This window comes from Nycticebus coucang, chromosome X (genome assembly GCF_027406575.1).
Source record: "Nycticebus coucang isolate mNycCou1 chromosome X, mNycCou1.pri, whole genome shotgun sequence".
In the NCBI taxonomy this organism is placed as follows: domain Eukaryota; kingdom Metazoa; phylum Chordata; class Mammalia; order Primates; family Lorisidae; genus Nycticebus; species Nycticebus coucang.
Window position 1 is genome coordinate 23,062,514 of NC_069804.1, and position 22,567 is coordinate 23,085,080.

Below are 22,567 nucleotides of genomic sequence, written 5' to 3' on the forward strand. Positions count from 1 at the left end.
CGTTTCAATACTGACTAAAGGGTTAAAAATGGGAGGTAATACTTTACAGTCAAGAAGCATTCAAACATCTATTGATTAATGAACAATCTCCTGGGCACGCTGACGTGTAGGCCATTTCTTCTTAATCTTCTCTACATCAGGCAATCTTAAGGAAGAAACTCAGGGCATCTCTACTCTCCAGAGGTGATATAGGAAGCCAAGCCCAATGGAGAAAGCCTGAAATAATAATAGTGTATTTATGAGAAATAATGTAGGCACAGCTTTAATATATTTGGATGATTGGTACAGTACCTCAAAATACTTCAGCATAAAAGGAAATAAAAGACTTCTTGGTGACCATGGGGATCATTCCAGGGACAAATTTGCATCAGCTCATTAATCTGGTAACAATGGCAGCACTGTTCCTGCCATTTTGGCTCCATTAAATGTATTTAACATTAATATGTGCACGTCTACTTGTGTTTTGCTATCTTCCCAACTGCTGTCAATTCTGAAAGGTCAACAATTAGGAATTAAACTGATGATACAAGAATACAAAGACTTACAGTTACCAAATCTGACGGAAATTTGTAAATTCTAAATTCTCTTTCACATACTGTTTCCCTGCCATCCTTCCTGGCTGGCTAACAAGTTAAAAGAGGCTCCTGTTGATCCCACCAGCACTAGGAATAGAGTTCAATGAGTCATGCATTCAGGGACCACAAAGGAGGAGAATACAGGCCATACAGAGAGCCCACATACAAATCACATCCCCATTCATCTACTGGCAGAGGACACATACTACTTCATTGTGAATCTCCCACGGGTATTGAAGAACCGGAAGACCTAAAAGGCCACAGCCACAACAAGGGACTCACTGTTATGGTTTTCTTTTGTATGTCTTCTAATCATTATCAGGCAAACCATATTTACTTACAAGTTTTGCTCCTTGTGCTGGTTACTGAAGCATCTCTTCCGTACACTGTGTTGTGGGGCCTGGACTCTGCAGACTGCCAGTTGATACTGCCCTGAGAAGAGTTAACAATTGTCTTTAACACACACACACACACACACACACACGCACATGCGCGCGCGTGCACACACACACAAACCACACATACACAGGCCAGTCACTCAGGCACCAAATACACTTAAGCTGTCACTCAATAATATCAGACAACTTTTTTTAAACTTGGATTTTAATTATGTACATAAATAGCAACATGAGCATGAAGAATTCTAAGGCTTATACATTATCTCTAGGTGACAGGATTTCAGATTAGTTTGCTTGTTTGCTTGTAGGATAATATCACCCAAGATAAAAGAGGCCTAGTATAGTTTTTCCTGATGAAGAATGCCAGTTTAATACATTCAATACTGACTTCTCTGCCATTTGTCTGTAGAAATAATTGATTTACTGTATGGAGTTTCCAATGTTTACCTATATCTAAAGGAAAAGAAAGAAAAACATAAGTAAACAGTTTCAGAAAAAATAAAAACTCTAAAATTTTACCTTTTGAAAATTGTTTAAATTTAAAAACCATATAAAAATATTTACATTACTATTTTATGACCATAAGAATCATAAGCCAGAAAAAACTAATTATTCCCATTTTACTAAAGATCAAAAAGGTTTTGATCTTTAAACTAAAGATCAGAAAGGTTTTGTATTGTACCCATACTATATTCAGATTTTCAACTGACTGTGTATCTGAGCATAATGAAACAGATGAATAAATAAAAAATAAATGTCTAAATAGCACAGCACACATCACATCGCTTCCCCTCTAAAGATCAAACAATTACATTTCCATCTATCTGCTGGAGAGAGCATGATTATATCACCCTCAGCCTACTGTGTATCATTTCTTGCATCATCCCCCTCATTCTTTTCTAGAATGAAACACACATAAATTCGCAGACACATCAAAGACAAACCAAGCCTTCTCTAGATTGTTTTCCTAATATGTAATGAATATACTTAGCAATTAAGGTTTCTAAATACTTTAGAGGCCAGTGACTACTCATTTGATCTTTTAATATTAAAAAATTCTTAAACATGTAAATTACTAACTTCTCTTTTCTATCTTGGTTTATTCATCTGCCTTTGGCTTTTCTAAGAATTTGAAAGATTTACTACAGTCTTAAAAACTAAAAACTGGAAACACCCTATGTTAAAAAGGGGTAAGTAGATCGTGGTAGTCCATATTAGGAAGTCGTTAAGCCACTAGAAAAGGAATGAGGTAGATTTGTAAGTACTGACAAGAAAAGATGTACACAATATATTAAGTGAAAAAAGCAGCACATTAAGGCCGGGCAAGGTGGCTCACGCCTATAATCCCAGTACTCTGGGAGGCTGAGGCAGGTGGATCGCCTAAGCTCACAAGTTCGAAACCAGCCTGAGCTAGAGCAAGACCCTGTCTCTAAAAATCGCTGGGTGTTGTGGCGGGCACCTGTAGTCCCAGCTACTCAGGATGCTGAGGCAAGAGAATCGCTTGAGTCCAAGAGTCTGAGGTTGCTGTGAGCTGTGATGCCACAGCATTCTACCGGGGGCGACAAAGTGAGACTCTGTCTCAAAAAAAAAAGCACATTAATTCATTCATTCAACATAGCTAAACATAATACTATGATATATTCTTAACAAAAAATTGAACCTAAGTCTGATTAAGCCTTCAGGTCCAACTATCAGTTTATAGGGAATACAGAGAAGAAAGGAACCAAGAGATAAACAGAGTGACACTAAATAGATACCTGCCACCATAGCCAGAACATTGGAAATTCTAAGGCAGGCTTTTCAACAAAGAAATGGCAAGGGACAATGAGGGAGAAGGAACTATTATGGTTTTTCAAAGAGACTTAAGAGACCTATCAATCAAACACAATGGGCAGATCTTGTTTGGATCCTGGTTCAAATAAACCAACTGCAAAAAGTTATTAATGAGACAATCAGGGAACTACGCACATCAACTGGATATTAGATAATATTAAGGAATTAGTGTTAATTTCATTAGCTGTGATAAAATTATGATTATGTGCCTTTAGAAAGTTTTCTGTATACTTATAGAATATGAGGAATATGATCCCATTTTGAAAAAAAAAAAAAAAAAAACACCAAAGTATGCAAGTATATATAGAGATACAGATATACAGGGTATCCATGAAGTTCATGTGATATTTAAAATTGCACACTATTTTAAATTCCACGTGAACTTCATGGCCACCCTGTACGTGGACATACATACTTAAATTAAAAGGTCTGAAATGGCTAATGCCTATAATCCCAGAACTTTGGGAGGCCAAGGAGGAAGCATAGCTTGAGGACAGGAGTTTGAGACCAGCCTGGGCAATATACTGAGACCCTGTCTTTAAAAAAAAAAGTCTGGAATGATATGCCAAACTATTAACAAAAATTACCTCTTGGGAGGGGAATAAAGAGTAAGACAAGCTTTTAAAATATTGATCTAAAAGAATCTTGTCAGAACCAACATGTATCACTTTTATAACTATATCTCCTCTAATAAAGATCTGAAAAAAAAAAAAAAATGAGACCAAGGTTGTACATACAGCGAGCTGAAGTCTGGTCCAGAATACCTTTGAAAACTGAAATGGATATTTATGTAGTTTCCTTTTATTTTATATCTCATTCTTTGTCTCTATAGAGCAGTGGTTCTCAACCTTCCTAATGCCACGACCCTTTAATACAGTTCCTCATGTTGTGGTGACCCCCAACCAACTCAACGAAAATAATTGTATGGTTGGGGGTCGCCACAACATGAGGAACTGTATTAAAGGGTCGTGGCATTAGGGCAGCACCTGTGGCTCAAAGGGGTAGAGCGCCGGTCCCATATGCCGAAGGTGGCGGGTTCAAACCCAGCCCCGGCCAAAAAATAAAAAAATAAAAATAAATAAATAAAAAAAGGGTCCTGGCATTAGGAAGGTTGAGAACCACTGCTGTAGAAGAATACAACTATATTCAATGTAAAAGTCTCTAGAAGGTATGTGTGGCTCTCTGGCTGTGCACCCACTCTCTGCCCCCCGGCCCAGAACATCTCATGCACATCTGGTTCTGCTCCCCAGGGAAGCTGATTCTGCATTGAGGCCCAGGCTTCTGCTTTTTAATTATCTCCCCGGGTAAGTTGTTTGTATCTGAGAACTACTGACTTTGGGTTACTATATGAAGTGATATGATGTAAAAGAGGAACTGGATTTGTTTTCTATGACCACAGTATAGGAGTCACAAGGAGACCTATTTTTGCCTAGTAGAAAAATAGCTTCCTAAAAATCAAAACTGTCCAAAGATGACTGCCCCAGGGGGTGAGTTTCCTATCAGTGATGGTATAAAAGGAAGACCATACAGGGCTACAGGGGACGCTGGCCCCATATACCAGAGATGGCTGGTTCAAACCCAGCCCCGGCCAAACTGCAACAAAACAAAATACTGAGGGCTACAGGGGAGTCTGCTTGAGGTTGGGGGTTGAGTCAGATGACATCTCTCAAATTCTAAGTTTATATGACTTTCTGGGTCTCCCAAAATATGAAGAAAACTTGAGAAAGAAAAACCTCAAACCCAGGGCTTTCATAAATTTTAAATAGCATCAGTGATTTACAATAAATGTAACTGAAGTTTTAAAAATTTTCTGATGATAAACTAAAATCCACATTATTGCAGAAAAATTTTGAAAATACATAGTTAAAATGTAAATATCCTAATGCTGAAAGATATATACTTCAATTTTCTGTTGCATCTCCTGATGTTTATCCCCTCTAAAAATGTATCACACTTTTTTCACTTAACAATGATTATGTAGGCGGGGCGCCTGTGGCTCAAGCGGCTAAGGTACACCTGAGCTGGTGGGTTCGAATCCAGCCTGGACCCACCAAACAAAAATGACGGCTGCAACCAAAAAATAGCCAGGCGTTGTGTTGGGCGCCTGTAGTCCCAGCTACTTGGGAGGCAGAGGCAGGAGACTCGCTTGAGCCCAGGAGTTAGAGGTTGCTGTGAGCTGTGACGCCACAGCACTCTATCCAGGGCCACAGCTTGAGGCTCTGTCTCCAAAAAAAAAAAAATGATTATGTAGATTCTTCCATGCAATTAAATATTTTTGAAATGGAATAATATTCATCTTTATTATACCATAATTAAACCATTTTCCTGTAGTTGAATATCTAGGGTGTTTCCAAAATCAATGTAATTTTTTTTTTTTATTGTTGGGGATTCATTGAGGGTACAATAAGCCAGGTTACACTGATTGCATTTGTTAGGTAAAGTCCCTCTTGCAATCATGTCTTGCCCCCAGAAGTAATTTTCTAATTACCAGGAAATCACAAGGGCTATAATTTTTAATATATAAAAAAAAATTATCAATATAACTGGTGTTTTTGTACTTGGCAGGTGCTCGATGAGTAAACATTGAACAAATAAATGATTTGAATGTGAGACCAGGAAAAATACCATTGATGTTTTCTGACTTATCTGGTATCTTACATTTCTCTAACCTCAGGTTATTCAATCTTTAAAGAAGTAATAATTACAGGTAATAATAATTAAACAAGGAATTCCCTATGTTGCTTAAGGTAATGTTGATACATAATCTTGAGCTTCTTAACAACACTCATGCATTCAACAAGTGTTTATTGAGCATCAGATAAATACAAGTATGCTTCCTATAATAAAGTATTGTTTGGAGAAAAAAAACCCTAAGAAATAATGGTACTTTTCAATTGTTTGAAACAGATTTGTAGACAGAATCCTGTCTGGTTCTAGTTTATTGAAAAAAAACCTAGGTACATCATTGGAACAAACACAAGTAAATAAATCATGGCACTTAAGCCCAGAAATTAAAGACGGAATAAAAGATAACACTTCTTTATATTGACACATCAAGTTGAACTGCTGTAATTAATTAATTCACAAGTCATTTCAGCTGGCACTAATAATGCTGAAAATAACCACAAAGTTTTCTTGTTCTTTACCTGATTAAAATGGGCAGAGCATGGAGTTTTCTACTTATTTCCAGGTGAATTCTTCACATTTCCTGGCTTTTAAAACAAAAGTAAGAGCTTTAATGCAATTTGAAAAGAAACAGTGAAACTCCTCAATGAGTCCTCAGTACTTGGCTAAATACACACATTAAATATTGTTATTCTGGCAAGGGGGTCAAGCCATTTTATTGAAGGCTTGGGGGGTGCTGAAGAAAGGCTGAGGGCAATGAGCTCCCATGTTCACAGTTGCCAACCACTAAATATTAACTATACTGCAAGGTGATCCATTTCTCAGTAAACAGAACTACTAGGGCTCCCTCAGGCCCTGCTGTAGAGAGTGACTTGGGCCCAGAAAGCAGGAAATAAAGCTCCATTAATCCTCATTATGCAGATTCAGCCAAACAGTTGATTCTATTAAAAAAATCAATAGTGAAAAGATTTATTTCCTGAAAGAGGAAGATTTACTACCTCATGCTGCTGTCACTGTTGAAAAAGGCTTTATAACCTACGGGAAGGCTTCTGCAGGTACTCCACTCCTTGCATGAGCCACCAAAGGGGCCAATTCACAAAACATGTTTACTCTAGAATAGGACCACACCCATTCTGCCTGGCCACCATCCGGAACATGTAATTAGACCATGTCATCCATCAGAAGTGGTGCAGGAAAGTATCTAGTGGGAAAATTTCATGTGCAAAATGTTTAAGGTCTTGCTTTCTTTCCTGTATGTTTTTAAGACTTCAATTCTGAAAACATGTTAACAAGAGTTGCTTTCTGTCAAAGAGCTGTGCTCTCATGAACTGGAACCTGAAACACACCAGGCTGCAGCTGGGTGGGCAAAGTGTGATTCTGTGCTCCAGACTTGCTGCAGGTTCTTCTGGTGGCCCTCTCTGACAGTTATTCATGGGTGAAGGAGAGGAAAGGTGAGGAAGAAGGAACACGTGGCCAACTCTGTCATTTCAGAGCATAGTTACTTAGGCAATTTGGGGCTCATTGGAGTGGTAAGAACTTGGTCTGTAATTACTGTTTTTTACTTGTCCCTGCATAATTAACAGTGTCCCTTTACACTCTCAAGAGTATCTGGTTTGATGATAAATTATATGGTTAGCACATCCGCTTAACAAGGAAGTTCTGGGGAACAAGGTCATACGCATTGTTTGGTGGGTTAGTATACAATACTTGGGGTCTACTTGATGCTCTGGAATGGAGTCTACAGAATTTAGCACCTGTGCCCTTATCCTCATACTGCAGAGCCACTCTCTACCCCTGTGCCATCTGTGCACATGCACACGCACACATTATATAGCACCAGAAACCTTTTTGTTGTTGTCCAAACTTGTCAAACTCCTTAATGGGGTGAGACCTTTGCCAAATGTACCCCCTTGATCTAGATTGGTCAATCCCAATTTCTGCCTGGCTAAATGTTACTCATCCTTTAGATCAAGGCTCTCTTTGTACCCTACCCTTCAATTTTGGTTAGAACCTTTTATGCACTTTCATAACACCCATGCACTTCCTAATTTGTGTAATTATTCCTTTCATGTTTGAATCTTTCATTAATCTGCAAGCTTCATGAGGGCCCACTATCTCTGGGGCCTCCTAGCACAGTATTCAAATATTTGTTGAATGAACAAATGAAATGAGGTGGAACCTAGAGATCTGATGAGTGTAAAAAAAAAGTTCAGGTGTGAGATTAGTGAAGAATAAGAAGAGATAAAAAGAGGCTTTGAGGGGGAGTGAGAGAACCATGTCCAACAACTGGGTCTGGCATAAAAATAATGCGGTTCTCTACCTAGTTAAATATATTTTAGGTCTGAAGTAACATAATGCTTACCAAGTACTTCTTATGATATTCTTATATATTTGACTATCTATGCTTGGCAGTACCTCAATCTCAAAAGAAATAAGATGGTAAATTCATAAGCTTTCTTATCTTTTAGACAATAAGAAAATGAACATGCAAAAACATTCTTCTGATTGAGGAAAACTACTCTGTTGCTAGGAAAATTTTCTTGTTTGGTTACATATCACTTACAGTATAACAAAACATGACAGTCCAATATCTCCATATTACAAACCAGACTTCTTGAGAGACTGCCATGATCTCAGAGAAAACAATATTCTGACTTCAAAACACAGTTCATAATTTAGCACAAGCCAAAAATCAATTCTTTTGCATTTGTAGACAAAGAGTTCGTTTATTTTTTTGAGACAGAGTCTCACTCTATTGCCCTGGGTAAGGTGCCGTAGTATCATAGCTCACAGCACCCTCAAACTCGGGCTCGAGTTATCCTCTTGCCTCCCAAGTAGACTGGGACTATAGGTGTGTGCACTACAAGCACCTAGTTTTTCTAGTTTTAGTAAAGACAGGGTCTGGCTCTTGCCCAGGCTGGCCTCCAACTCCTGAGCTCAAACAATCTACCTGCTTTTGCCTCCCAGAGTGCTAGGATTACAGGTGCAAGCCACTGTGCCAATATGAGACAGTTTATGTTAGTTTTTATTTTTTAAAAAATATTTTATATATGGCTCAGCATCTGTAGTTCAGCGGCTAGGACACCAGCCACATACACTGGAGCTGGTGGGTTTGAATCCAGCCCCGGCCTGCCAAACAACAATGGCAACGATAACTAAAAAAAAAATAGCCGGGCATTGTGGTGGGTGCCTGTAGTCCCAGCTACTTCGGAGGCTGAGGCAAGAGAATCGCTTAAGCCCAAGGGTTTGAGGTTGCTGTGAGCTGTGACGCCATAGCACTCTACCCAGGGCGACAGCTTGAGACTCTGTCTCAATAAAAAAAAAAAATTTTTTTTTTTAATGGCTGACCACCAGTAGCTTAATGGTTAGAGCGCCGCCCCCATGCACCAGGGGTGGTGGGTTTGAACCTGGCCAGGGCCTGCTAAACAATTAAAAATATATATGTTATACTGGCTCGGCGCCTGTAGCTTAAGAGGCTAGGGCGCCAGCCACATACACCAGAGCTGGCAGGTTCAAATCCAGCCGGGGCCTGCCAAACAACAATGGCAACTATAACAAAAAAAAAAAAAAAAAAATAGCCAGGAGTTGTGGCAGGTGCCTGTAATCCCAGCTACTCGGGGGGCTGAGGCAAGAGAATCGCTTAAGCCCAAGAGTTGGAAGTTGCTGTGAGCTGTGATGCCACAGCATTCTACCCAGGGTGACAGCTTGAGACTTTGTCTCAAAAAAAAAAAGTTATAACTCAATCATTCTCCTCATAAATTAATTTTAATACAGATCTGGTTTTAGATTTTAAATTTATTTTTGTACCATGTCTACAAACATAACAATTTTTTTTTGAGACAGAGACTCATTATGTCACCCTCGTCACTCATTATGTGCCATGGCATCACAGCTCACAGCAACCTCAAACTCTTGGGCTTAAATAATTCTCTTGCCTCAGGCTCCCAAGTAGCTGGGACTACAGGTGCCTGCCACAACACCTGGCTATTTTTTTGTTATTGTTGTCATTGTTTAGCAGGCCCAGGCCAGGATCAAAACCCAGCAGCCCCAGTGCATGTGGCCGACGCCCTAACCACTAAACTATGGGCACCAAGCCATGAATGACAATTTCTGTTAGCGAAATTGGAACTTTTTCTTTTTGTTTAGCAGGTCCAGGCTGGGTTTGAACCCCCCAGTACATGGGGCTGGTGCTCTAACCACTGAGCATGGGCGCCCAGACAAAAATTTCCAAAAAATGAGAACTTTTTAAAAATCAAAACATTGATTTCTTATTAGTATGCACCACCACGCGAAGAGGGATTCTCAGCCAAATCTTTGAGATACAGCAATTATTTTCATCAGTTACTTCTCTTCTCCAAAATGCAGTTTCCTCACTTGCAAAATGAGAATAATAATAGAACCTCCCTCACAGACCCTTCCTGAGCAAAGAGTTTCACGCCCAGGGCCAAGCTCACAGCAAGTACTCAATAAACATTACCTATCCTATATGGTAAATTACTTAAATATTTGTTTTTGATGAAAAAATAAAAGGTAAGGATAAATGACCTATAATGATCACAACAGAATTATAGTTCACTAGATGTGGTAGGCAGAATAATGCCCCCCCTCCCAAAGATGTCTGTGTCCTAATCCTGGAACCTGTGACTACATTACTTTACATGGCAAAGGAAAATTAAGCTTGGTCATCCTTTAAAATAGGGAGATTATTTTAGATGATCTGGGTGAGCCCAACTGAATCCTGTGAGTGCCGATAATCTAAGAGGCAGGCAGAAGAAGAGGTCAGAGAGAGGGGCTTTGAAGAGGACTTCCTGTAGGCTTTGAAGGAGGGGGAAGGAAGTTGGGAACAGTTCTCAGCTGACAGCCAGCAAAACAGACCTGGGTCCTACAGTCTCAAGGAACTGAATTCTGTCAACAGCTTAAATGAGCAGGAAAGGAATTCTCCCCTAGGGCCTCCAGAAAGGAATGCAATCCTGCTGGCACCTTGGTTTATTATTGGATTTCTGACCTACAGAGGGAAGATAAATAAATCTGTATTACTTTCAGCCTGTAAATTGGCAGTTGTTTGTTTTGGGTAGCAACAGAAAATTAAAACAATGATATATGGACTCTTGAGTGCAAGGTATGGTTCCATCTGTATCAGTAGACAATAACTTCTGAGGCAGAAGTGAAATTGTGCAGTGTCATACTAGTGGTAGTGGATGACTATCATGTGCTGGAGTCTGTCCATTTTGTGTTCCTCATATTGACAAACTCAATCCTCAAAACAACCCCAGGAGGTACTCTGTCCCCAGTTCCCAGGGTGCTGGAATAACTTCCCAAGGTTTCAAGGCTAGTGAGAGGCAGAGTGGGGTGGAAGCCTGCTGTTCCCCTCCTACGTAGTCCTGTTAGTCCCTGGGTAATGACAACAGCTGATACCAAAAGTGCCTGCCTTTCTAAAGAGAAGGTGATCATTATTTTTTCAAGATTTCTAACTTTTTATTTTGCTAAGTAATGGTGTTCGAAAAAAAGAAAAATCATTGCCTAATATCTTTACTTCTTAGAATTTTAGACAGCAAGAAACCAGAAAGGGCACAAATTCAAAACAACTTTAGCTTTATGGAAAACCCATCACATTGTCTTTATATTTTACACAAGTTTTATAATGGTAAGAACACTTAACAGGAGATGTCCACTCTTAACAGATGTCTAAGTGTGCGACAGTGTTGTTACCTACAGGCACAGTGTTGTGCCGCAGATCTCTGGAACTTATTTACTTTGCTTGACTTTTTATCTGTTGATTAGCAGCTCCCCATCCCTCCCCCCCAAACCCCCCCACAACCTCCATTATAGTTTCTGCTTCTATGACTTTAGATACCTCATGTAAGTGGAATCATGCAGTATTTGTCCCTCTGTGACTAGCTTGTTTCCAAGACAAACATTTTTAAAGCACATCACTTATTTTCAGCTAAACTGTCATGTGTTTATAGAGAGCTGAGGAATTTCAAATGAAAGAAGAAAAAACAGGGCATAGTTTACTCAGGGTGGCAGCCACTGCTTCCCTTTCATTTTCTGGCTGAGCTAGCAAGGGCCTGAATAAAACTACTAAAAGCTCAGTTTTAAAAGTTCTGCTCAGTTTTAATGTTGGCAACAGGTTTAGGCTTCTGTATGTATTAACAGTTTCCTGCCCTTTAAATAATTAGTTATTATTGGCCTTTAGCAATCATTTTAACAATCGATAGTAACTTGTTGCGTTTCTTTTTTTTTTCTTTTTTGAGACAGAGTCTCATTGTGTCGCCCTGGGTAGAGTGCTGTGGCATCACAGCTCACAGCAACCTCAAACTCTTGGCTTAAGTGATTCTCTTGCCTCAGCCTCCCAAGTAGCTGGGACTACAGGCGCCCACCACAACACCTGGCTATTTTTTGGTTGCAACTGTCATTGTTGTTTTAGCAGGCCCAGGCCGGGTTTGAACACATACACTGAGGCTGGTATTGTAACCACTTTGCTATGGGGCACCGAGCCACTTGTGTTTCTAAAAGACCTGTGAAAAACTAAAACATGACATTTACTAAGATACACTTCTGCATTTAGCTATCATGAGATAATTCTAAAAGAGCCATGAAGACTATGGCCTTGCAGACTGACACCCTCAACTGGTCTCCATCTTTGATCCCAGACCTTGGGCTAGGACTATTGTGAAAGGTTTTCAGTTTAGCAATGGACGATCAGTAAATATTCCTTTACTAAGCTTCTTGGGTCAAAAGGTGAGAATGATCATGGTAAAGAGCAATAAATCAACTACATGAAGAATTTCTGATCATCAAAAGACTAAACTAAAAAGGTAAGCTTCAAACTGGGAGAAGACATCTGCAAATATGTGCCCAAAACTATTATCATCTACAGAAAAAAAATAAAGAACTCTTATAAATTAATAAGGGACAAATGACCCATACAAAGAAAATGGCCAAAAGACATAACAGGTACTTCAAGAAGAAACCAATAAATCTGTGAAAATATGCTCAACCTCACTACTAATCAGGGAAATGTAAATTAAAACCACGATGAGACAGTCTGAAAACATCCTAGGATGTTTCCAAATAGCTAGGAAATAACGAACACAGATGACTGTGTCACGTCAAGAAGACTCAGAGCCAACTTCTATTAGCAAAATAGGACATTAGTAAGGATAAGAATTGCAAAGAAGGCTGGACAGGGTGGCTTCTAGCACTCTGGGAGGCCAAGGCGGGTGGATTACTTGAGCTCATGGATTCAAGACCAGACTGAGCCAAAGCTAGACCCCATCTCTACTAGAAATATAAAAAAACTGAGGCAAGAGGATTGCCTGAACCCAAGAGTTGGAGGTTGGTGTGAGTTATGATATCACCATGGCACTCTACCTAGGGTGACAGAGCTTGAGACTCTGTCTCAAAAAAAAAAGAAACCACCTAAGAAACAAACAAAAAAATCTCCCTCATGAAGTGACTGCCAGTTCCCTTCAATGACACAGGATCTTTTCATCCAAAATATCTGACATTTGTTTTCTGTGCCTTTCTTCTGGCACTTACCATGTTTGTCCTTGTATTTTTGGTTGCATGCTTTCCTCATTGCCTTTACTAGATTATGAATTATTTGACAGTCCATGAATATACTAAGCTTCAGGGCCCCAAAAGATTCCTGTTTCAGGTTAGCTAAAATTTTTGCTCTCATTAAAAAAACAAAACAAAGAAACCCTTGAAGCCCACAAAATCTAAGGGGGGTAGAGGGAATCTGCAAAAAAACATGGCACTTCATTATCAAACAATTCCTGAGATCTCAGTATGTTGACTCTCAAATTAATAGGGCCTTCTGCTATTTTTCCTTTAAACTAGTAGTAAATGTTTAACATAGTCAACATCAATTTTATTACCTTCTATCGAGAACAGACAGCTGTGGGGAAAATTATGCTTGGAGAATAAACAGATAGGAGAATACTTTAAGTGCTCAACAACTCTGAAGAGGGCAAAGGTATAAAAGAGAGAAAGAAATGCAAACCAACCATGAGCTCATTAGCAATCTTTACTGCCTCACTCTGAAAAGATCCACATATAAAAATGAGTATTTTTAATACCGCACATTCAAATTGCCACAGAATGCTGGCCCGATTAATTGGCATTCCAACCACAGTCCTGTTACCTTTGCACTGGGCTGAATTCTCAGAGCAGAGAGCTGTTGCCAAGCGAAAGGCTCCCACAGCCCCCACTTCAGCTTTGGTGTGCTTGTGTGTCTACACAGACACCACAGGGAGTGCTTAGAGGCCCTGGGGCACCCCCGTCTTGCCGCCACACCAGTGAGCACTGGAGGTTGAGGCTGACTTAGTCTCACTTGCATGTTTCTTTCTAGGGCTGTGTATAGTTTTCTTGACTGATTCTATTTCCTTTCCCATACAAAGTTTCTTAACAAGGGTGCACTTAAGAGATTTTTTTTAAGCAGGAAAGAAAGCATCCACAGAAAATGTCCGAGAAATGAAAATAAAACTATGAATGTTTATTCTTTAAAAAGGACTGCCAAAGGACACTTCACATTGATACTGAACTTCCTACTCAAAAGCCAGTTCAAACAGGCTCAAGAGGGACTGATTCTTTTAGAAACCACCAGTATAAAAATTAGGCTTATGATTTCATTGGAAGATTATTTAATAAACAACAAAGCGGGCTTACAATTTAATCTATAATGTTACTTCTAAATTCCAGTTCAAAATTCTGGATTTTAATTTTGAGATAGTTATTTACATTTTGTAAAAAGAGCATTTTCATTTGAAATAACGAGTCAAAATGAATTTCCTTCCATCTATGATGTAGAAGGTATGTTAATAAAAGAACCCTAATTCTTCCTTAGCTAACTGTGCCCCTGAATGCTCAGTAAAGACATGATGCCTTATTCTGTACTCATTCTTCCTTATCAAGGGAAAGGGAGAATGTTCCAGCAAACATGGCAACAGGGCAACATTTAATCAGCAACATGACGGCTAGAAGGTGTCTTTACAATGACAAAACCTCTACCTTCTGTCACTCATCCACCAGACAACACACAGAAAGTGGCCTGTAGCTCGTGGCTGGTCCCCAACATACCATGGCTCACACCCTCAGCTGAGCCAAGAAGCCTGGGATATAAACAGAAATAGTGCTAAAGGAAAGAACAGAGCTTACGATAAATGACAAAGCAAGACAAGGAGGGGGGTCTCAATTACATAGAACCTTCATGGTTAATCATCTGTCTGCATTAACCACCTCTGTAAATTGAACTAAGTTTCACAGACCGGACATGCACCATAGGTACATATCAGTATAGTAGGCTTAGTCCCTTAGGTTAACCACCTCGGTCTGTTGACCAGTCTGTTATAGTCCATTGGGTAGTCAACTTACAGAGGTTCTTTGCCTTTTTCCTAAAGAACCTAGTATGTTCCCTTTGTATCCAGTTTTTATAAAACTTCCAGATGATATGCTACACTTTGAGCAAATCATAAATACAACAGAGTAGAAATTATGGTCTAAGACTGTGGTGGAATGCCTTTTATAGCCACCACTTATTTGGTCCTCCTGATAACCAAACACTCACTCAGTAGTTCTGTTGGTCCTTTAATAAAAGTCAACAGAAAATCTGAGCTAGAAACAAATAGAAAAAGCAAGTAAAACAATAGAGTTATCAGATATTATACAAAACCCTAGAGAAACCACATATTTAAACCAAAAGGAAGGTCATGAAAAGATTTTTCTCACCTTTTGAAAGTTCCCCTTCCACAAATCTTCTACGACTATGTATCCTCGCAAACCCCAGTCATATAATTTCTCCCCACTGACCTTGAAACAAAATAGAAAAGATCCATTGATATTCAATACATGACAGGTAAGGAAGAGAATTTTCTATTTTCTTTTTTCCTGTTTTGTTTTATTACAGACTGTGTACCCTTAATCTGAAAATTGAAATGTTCCAAAATCCTGAACCAAAACATGCTTTTACTAATTTACATTCATTGGTCCTATTTATGATAAAGAATGTTGATTACTTTTCCCCATGACAGTACTTCAAATTATCTGTAGTCATCTCTTCCTAAATTTTTATAATTTATCATTGTATATAGCACTTTGGTTTACATTAATTACCTCTTTCCTATATAACAACTCTGTGCGGTAAATAGACAAAGACTATAAGGAAACACTCAGAGGCCTAGTGACTTGTCAAGGTCAGAGTGCTAGTTAAAGTAACAGTCTTTGCAACATGCTGATTCGTTCTATGCTTCCAGTTGCTCTTACTTTTCTTAAAATACATGACATGATATGATTCTTGGACCTATCAGTAGACATATTGAGTATTTACACATATGGCACTATTCCCAGTGTTTTACATTTTTTTCTCTTCTAAGAGATAGGGTCTCACCCTGTCGACTAGGCTGGTATGCAGCAGTACAATCATAGCTCATACAGCCTCAAACTCCTGGGCTTAAGCAATCCTCTTGCCTCAGCCTCCCAAGTAGCTAGGAATATAGGTATGCACCACACTGCCCAGCATTAAAAAATAAAAATGTTTTTTTGGCTCAGTACCCATAGCTCAGTGGTTAGGGCCCTGGCCAGATGCACCCAGGCTGGTGGGTTCAAACCCAGCCAGGGCCTGCTAAACAACAAGGACAACAATAACAAGAAAAAAAAAAAAGCCGGGCGTTGTGGTGAGCACCTGTAGTCCCAGCTACTTGGGAGGCTGAGGCAAGAGAATCACTTAAGCCCAAGAGTTGGAGGTTGCTGTGAGCTGTGACACCACAGCACTCTACCAAGAGCAACATAGTAAGACTCTGTCTCAAAAAATAATTATTTTTTGTCCTCAAAGAGAACAAATTTATTTTAAAATGTGCATGTCTGCATATCAAAGTATATGAAAATATTACATGTTAATCAATTGATATTTAAATTGATATCCAACAACTATTAGCTATTATCTGATATTGAATAATTTAAGTAAAAAGGGAAAGTTCTTTCCATGAAGTGGATCTTACCAAATTACTACTTTCATTTGCGGACAATTACCAATTATATTAAATTAGGAATGTAGGTGAGAGGAGGACTGGCAATTCAAAAGTTTAAGACATTACGTTACGGGCGGCACCTGTGGCTCAGTCGGTAAGGCGCGGGCCCCATATACCGAGAGTGGCGGGTTCAAACCCGGCCCCAGCCAAACTGCAACCAAAAAATAGCCGGGCGTTGTGGCGGGCGCCTGTAGTCCCAGCTACTCGGGAGGCTGAGGCAAGAGAATCGCTTAAGCCCAGGAGTTGGAGGTTGCTGTGAGCTGTGTGAGGCCACGGCACTGTACCGAGGGCCATAAAGTGAGACCCTGTCTCTACAAAAAAAAAAAAAAAAAAAAGACATTACGTTACTAGGTGTTGCATAAAAAAATTTTTTTTAAGAGACACAGGGATGGCCCAGGGTGATCTTGAACTCCTGGCCTATAGCAATCCTCCTGTTCACTAGGTGTTGCATAAAAAAATTTTTTTTAAGAGACACAGGGATGGCCCAGGGTGATCTTGAACTCCTGGCCTATAGCAATCCTCCTGTTTCAGCCTCCAACTCACCTGGATTACAGGCATAAACCACCATGCCTGGCTAGTGTTTTACACTTCTGAGGGGAAAATAACATTCTCAGCAGGGCCCATAGCTCAGTGGGTAGGGCGCCAGCCACATATACCCAGGCTGGCGGTTGGAATCTGGCCTGGGCTAGCTAAACAACAAAGACAACTGCAACAAAAAAATAGCCAGGTGCTGTGGCAAGCACCTATAGTCCCAGCTACTTGGGAGACTGAGGCAAGAGAACTGCTTAAGCCCAAGAGTTTGAGGTTACTGTGAGCTGTGATGCCACAGCACTCTACCAAAATAACATTCTCCATCAATCTAAGGGTTTCTATTATTATTGTTGTTGGGGAGTCATTGAGCGTACATAGAACCAGGTTACCTTGATTGCTTCTGTTAGATAAGGACCCTCTTATATTTGTATCCCACTCCCCAAAGGTGCACCATACCCCCGACCCCCCAGCCCCTCCCTCCTTCCCTTTCTCAGCTCTCCCCATCCCCTACCCTCTACTGAGTATTAGGACCTTAATTGTCTTCATATCAGAATTGAGTACATAGGATTCTTATTTCTCCATTCTTGTGATGCTTTACTAAGAATAATGTGGCACATCCATCCAGGTTAATACAAAGGATGTAAAGTCTCCATCTTTTTTAGTGGCTGAATAGTATTCCATGGCATATATATACCTGTTTGTTAATCCACTCCTGGGTTGGTGGGCATTTAGATTGCTTCTACATTTTGGCAATTGTAAATTGAGCTGCAATAAACAGTCTAGTGCAAGTGTCCTTGTGGTAAAAGGATTGTTTTTTTCTTCTGGGTAGATGCCCAGCAATGGTATTGCAGGATCAACTAGGAGGTCTAGCTTGAGTTCTTTGAGGGTTCTCCACATCTTACAGCCACCTAATCTTTGATAAACCAAACAAGAACATACCCTGGGGGAAAGAATCCCTATTCAATAAATGGTGGTGGGAGAACTGGATATCCACATGTAAAAGACTGAAACTGGACCTGCACTTTCTCCACTCACAGAATGACTCAAGATGGATAAAAGACCTTAATCTAAGGCATGAAACAATTAAAATCCTCAAAGAAAATGTTAGGAAAACACTGGAAGCTATCAGCCTGGGGAAGGACTTTATGAGGAAGACTTCCACAGCAATTGCAACAAATGGGACTTAATGAAACTGAAAAACTTCTGTACAGCTAAGGTGACAACAACCAAAGCAAACAGGCAACCTACACATTGGGAAAGGATATTTGCATAGTTTGATTCAGACAAAAGATTGATAACTAGGATCTACAGAGAACTCAAATTAAAAAACATTAAAAGAGCCAGCAATCCCTTAGATCACTGGCCAAGAGAGATGAATAGAACCTTCTCTAAAGAAGACAGATGAATGACTAACATATGAAAAAATGCATCCCTAATTATTAGAGAAATGCAAATCAAAACCACCCTGAGATATCATCTGACCCCATTGAGAATGGCCCACATTACAAAGTCTCAAAACTGCAGATGCTGGTGTGGATGGGGAGAGAAGGGAACACTCTTACACTGCTGTTGGGACTGTAAACTAATACAACTTTTTTGGAAGGCAGTAGGGAGAACCCTCAAAGACAGCAGTTCTCAACCTGTGGGTCATGACCCACGGGAACTGTATTAAAGGGCCACAGCATTAGGAAGGTTGAGACCCACTGCTCTAAGGGTTTTCTTATAGGACTTTTAGCTAAAGGCTACCAAACAAAAACCAGAAGTAATTAAGTGGTTTATCCAAGATCAAGGTATTAATAAAAAAAAAAGAATATTGGAACTGTGAAATAGGAACTAAATGACACTGAGTATCAGAAAATCTCTTTCAATAACTGATGTTTGTTTTATTGTAGTAAGAAATACACAACATAAAATTTACCATTTTAACCATTTTTAGGTGTATAATTCAGTGGCAGTAAGTATATTCACAATGGCATACCACCCTGTTTCCCCGAAAATAAGACATCCTCCGAAAATAAGACCTACTTACAGGAAAGATAAGACGTCCCCTGAAAATAAGACCTAGCGCATCTTTGGGAGCACACCTTAAAATAAGACACTGTCTTATTTTCGGGGAAACAGGGTACCATTATCACTACCTTTCCTGGCACTTTTCCATCATCCTAAACAGACCATTAATGTTTTATACCTAATGAAAATAAAGTTAATTGTTTTGTTCTGGCTTATTCTAGACAAAAAAAAAAAAAAAAAACCTCTTTCCCATTGATTTTAAAAATAAATAAGAAAGCAACTCAGATTAGCATCCTACAATCAATCCTGGTTGTGAATACAAAAGATGTTTTGCACCATACACTATGGCCTATGGGGGCAGTCACATATGCTTTTCAACCAATAACCTAGCCTACCCTCCCCACCCAGCCATTTACCATTTAAACAATAAAAGATAGAGATGATGTTTAATTATTTTTATTATCTATGGTGGGCAGACATTATTTACTATTCCTGAGTGAAGGCTACAGTAGGTATAGGAGACTTAACTCTCTGCCTCCAGGACCATTATATACAAAAATGTGCCAATGTTGGAAAGACCTTAACTGGCATTCATGACCAAAGTCATCAATCTCCCACAGCTGGAGCCACTTGAGTCCCACCTATAACTGCAGCTTGATCCAGGAATCTGGACTCAAGTTTGTCATAAGGAATCCAGAGAGCTTAGTATCAGATTGGCTGGCTCAGAGCCTGATTCTGGTGACTATAACTGCTGTCTCCTCCTGAGACTGAGTCTCCATATGATGTGGCAGTTCTGGCAACTAAGTCCCTGTCTCTATAACCTGCCCAGGACCTCAAAACCTGGAGTCTGCCTTGCTCTTGCCAGTTTTCTGAGGGATTCTATGTCTGGAGTCTCACCAACTCCAGAAATCAGCCCCCTCAGGCTACCTACTGATCTAGATTAGTGGTTCTCAAACATCAAAGGCTTTAGAATCACCTAAGGGCTTGTTAAAACACCCTGTTTATCCTCAGGGTCTAGTTCAGCTGGATTGGGTAGGGCCTGAGAATCTGCATTTGGAACAGGTTCCCAGGTGAGCTGCTGGTCTGGGGACCATGCTTTGAGAATTGGAAGTACAGCTCTCCCCATGTTGCCTGCCACCATGATCTACCTATTTGCTGTGATACCGTCAAGCTGAGGCCTAGAGGGTGAGAAAGGAATAGCCAATTGAGAGCCCTGAGAAATACATTCCCAGCAGAGGGGACTACAGTCTCTGGAGGCCCCAACGAGGAAAGCAAGTCTGGCACAAGTACCAGGATGAAAAGTGTGGCAGCCAGAACACAGCCTGTGCTGGCAAGTCCAACAAGAGCAGGTTGTGACCAGACATGCCTAAATTAAGTGACTCATAATTATCAGCTTTGGAATTTGAGTCCCTAGACTTCCCTGTAAGTATGCAAAAAAGGCATTTTAAATTTTCTTTGATTAATATTCAAATTAGCGTTCAAATTCTCTGAACACTAGCATTATTGGATTCAGGGCCAGAGCTGAGGTATATAGTGGAGAAAATAATTCAAATTAGTTCACTTACATGTGGAAACAAATTTTAGTCTGGTGTTGCAAAAACTACAAAGTAAGTAAACCCAAACATACACAAGCAAAAATGAGGGACAACATGAATTACTGGGTCTACCTTACCTGGACAAATGCGATGGCTTGTTGTGGATAATAGATAGAGGCAGCTAATCCCATGAAACCAGGTGGATACACCAGCTTCTTTACTTTTGAACCTAGTAAATAAAAGGTTGTACACATCATCTGATGATTCATTATCCTTTTGTATGTGTGCCTTTGTAAATTTTTTTTTGAGACAGTCTCACTCTGTCTCCAGGGCTAGAGCACCGTAGCCTCAGCCTAGCTCACAGCAGCCTCAACCTCCTGTGTTCAAGCAATCCTCCTGTCTCAGGCTCCCAAGCAGCTGGGACTACAAGCAGCCACCACAACGTCCACCTAATTTTTCTATTTTTAGTAGAGATGGGGTCTTGCTTTTTGTCAGGCTGGTCTCAAACTCCTGAGCTCAAGCAATCCTCCTGCCTCAGCTTCCCAGAGTGTTAGGATTGTAAGTGTGAGACACCATGCCTGGCCTGATTCATTACCCTTATCATCACAATTTACCTTATACGTTTAACACCGAGTAAGATTTTTTTGAGTTCTAAATTGAAAGATTGTGCCCAAAAATATGTGTGCCAAAAAGAACCACTGCTTTTCCACCACATTGTTGGGATATAATTCACACAATTCACAACGTATAGTTCGATGGCTTTTCGTATATTCACAGAGTTGTATGATCATCACCACAATCAAGTTTAGAACACTGCAATCAACCCCCCCCCCAAAAAAAAACCCATACCCATTAGCAGCCATCCTAATTCTCCTATATCCGCCCCCAGACCTAGGCAGCCACTAATCTACTTTCTATCTTGGATTTGCCTACTTTGGACCTTTACTATAGATGGAATCATGTAATAAATATGTGGTCCTTTGTGACTGGCTTCCTTCACTCAGCAAATATTTTCCAGAAAACTTCCCTTTCTAAGGCAGCAGAATAAAAGATTGTTTTGAAAACAAATAAACTAGTATTTTGGTTTCTACAGTTTATGTTCTTTCACAGCAACTGGCTTCCTATTTAAAAACTAAACACAAGCATTCTTCTCCTCTCTTTTCTGTGACCCTGTTAAAATAATAGTATGAGAATAAAATACAGGCCTGTGCAGTGGCTCATGTCTGTAATCCCAGCACTCTGGGAGGCTGAGGTGGGTCGATTGCTTGAGCTCAGGAGTTCGAGACCAGCCTGAGCAAGACTGAGACCCAGTCTCTACTAAAAATAGAAAAACTAGCTGGGCATTGTGGCCAGCACCTGCAGTCCCAGCTACTTGGGAGGCTGAGGCAAGAGGATAGCTTGAGCCCAAGAGTTTGAGGTTGCTGTGAGCTATGACACCACAGCACTCTACCTAGGGGAACCAAGTGAAACTCTGTCTCAAAAAAAAAAAAAAAAAGAATAAAATATAGATGAGGAAACCCACAATGAAGAGAAAATGTATGCAGGGGCCACTGGTAGATAATAAGCGTCAACTAATTTTCATAAAATGGAGAGTGAATGGAAATAAGAGGACATGCTGCCCTGAATTCTTGACAGAGGGCTGTAGCCTCAAAAAAAGCAGATATGTCCCATGCAGCCCTATAGAGGCTTCAGACTCAGAGATGACAGGTACTGTGGGGAGCAAAGGGGCAAAGGCAGCAACCGGGGATCAAGACAAACACTTTCCCTATGCCATCCCAATGCAAAACTGCCCATGGCTAGGGAAGTCGCACTAGATCAAATGTTTTTAAAGGGGCAGGGTACCACTAAAAAAACCCCATACATTTCCTGCTGAGAACCAAGATAGCTGGGAAGGGTGTGTGTTAGTGTCTGAGAGTAAAGCCCTCCTCACACTGGCACTGGGTATAGGTGCCCCCCATATAAGGTCAGTTCCCATTAGCTCCCCCTATCAGCAGGCCCCATCTATGCACAAAGAGTTCTTATGTGTGTTT

At 40.1% G+C, this 22,567-nt stretch overlaps 1 protein-coding gene across 5 annotated transcripts in view; it reads right to left on the reverse strand.

Annotated features, from left to right (window-relative positions):
* Positions 1 to 1,168: 1,168 nt before the first annotated feature.
* APOO (apolipoprotein O) overlaps positions 1,169 to 22,567 on the reverse strand; it is a 69,421-nt gene continuing 48,022 nt past the window's right edge. For 2 of the 5 annotated variants that reach the window (XR_008377685.1, XR_008377684.1), the window contains 5 exons: positions 20,675 to 20,766; positions 15,164 to 15,244; positions 10,307 to 10,436; positions 5,953 to 6,018; positions 1,169 to 1,426 (listed from right to left, as the gene is read on the reverse strand). Coding sequence is in view for 3 of the 5 variants with exons in the window: in XM_053580739.1 (XP_053436714.1) it covers positions 5,983 to 6,018; positions 15,164 to 15,244; positions 20,675 to 20,766 (209 nt within the window). In the remaining 2 variants the exon portion in view is untranslated. The remainder of the gene's footprint in view (positions 1,427 to 5,952; positions 6,019 to 10,306; positions 10,437 to 15,163; positions 15,245 to 20,674; positions 20,767 to 22,567) is intronic. The other 3 variants (XM_053580739.1, XM_053580737.1, XM_053580738.1) reach the window with 2 other exon arrangements.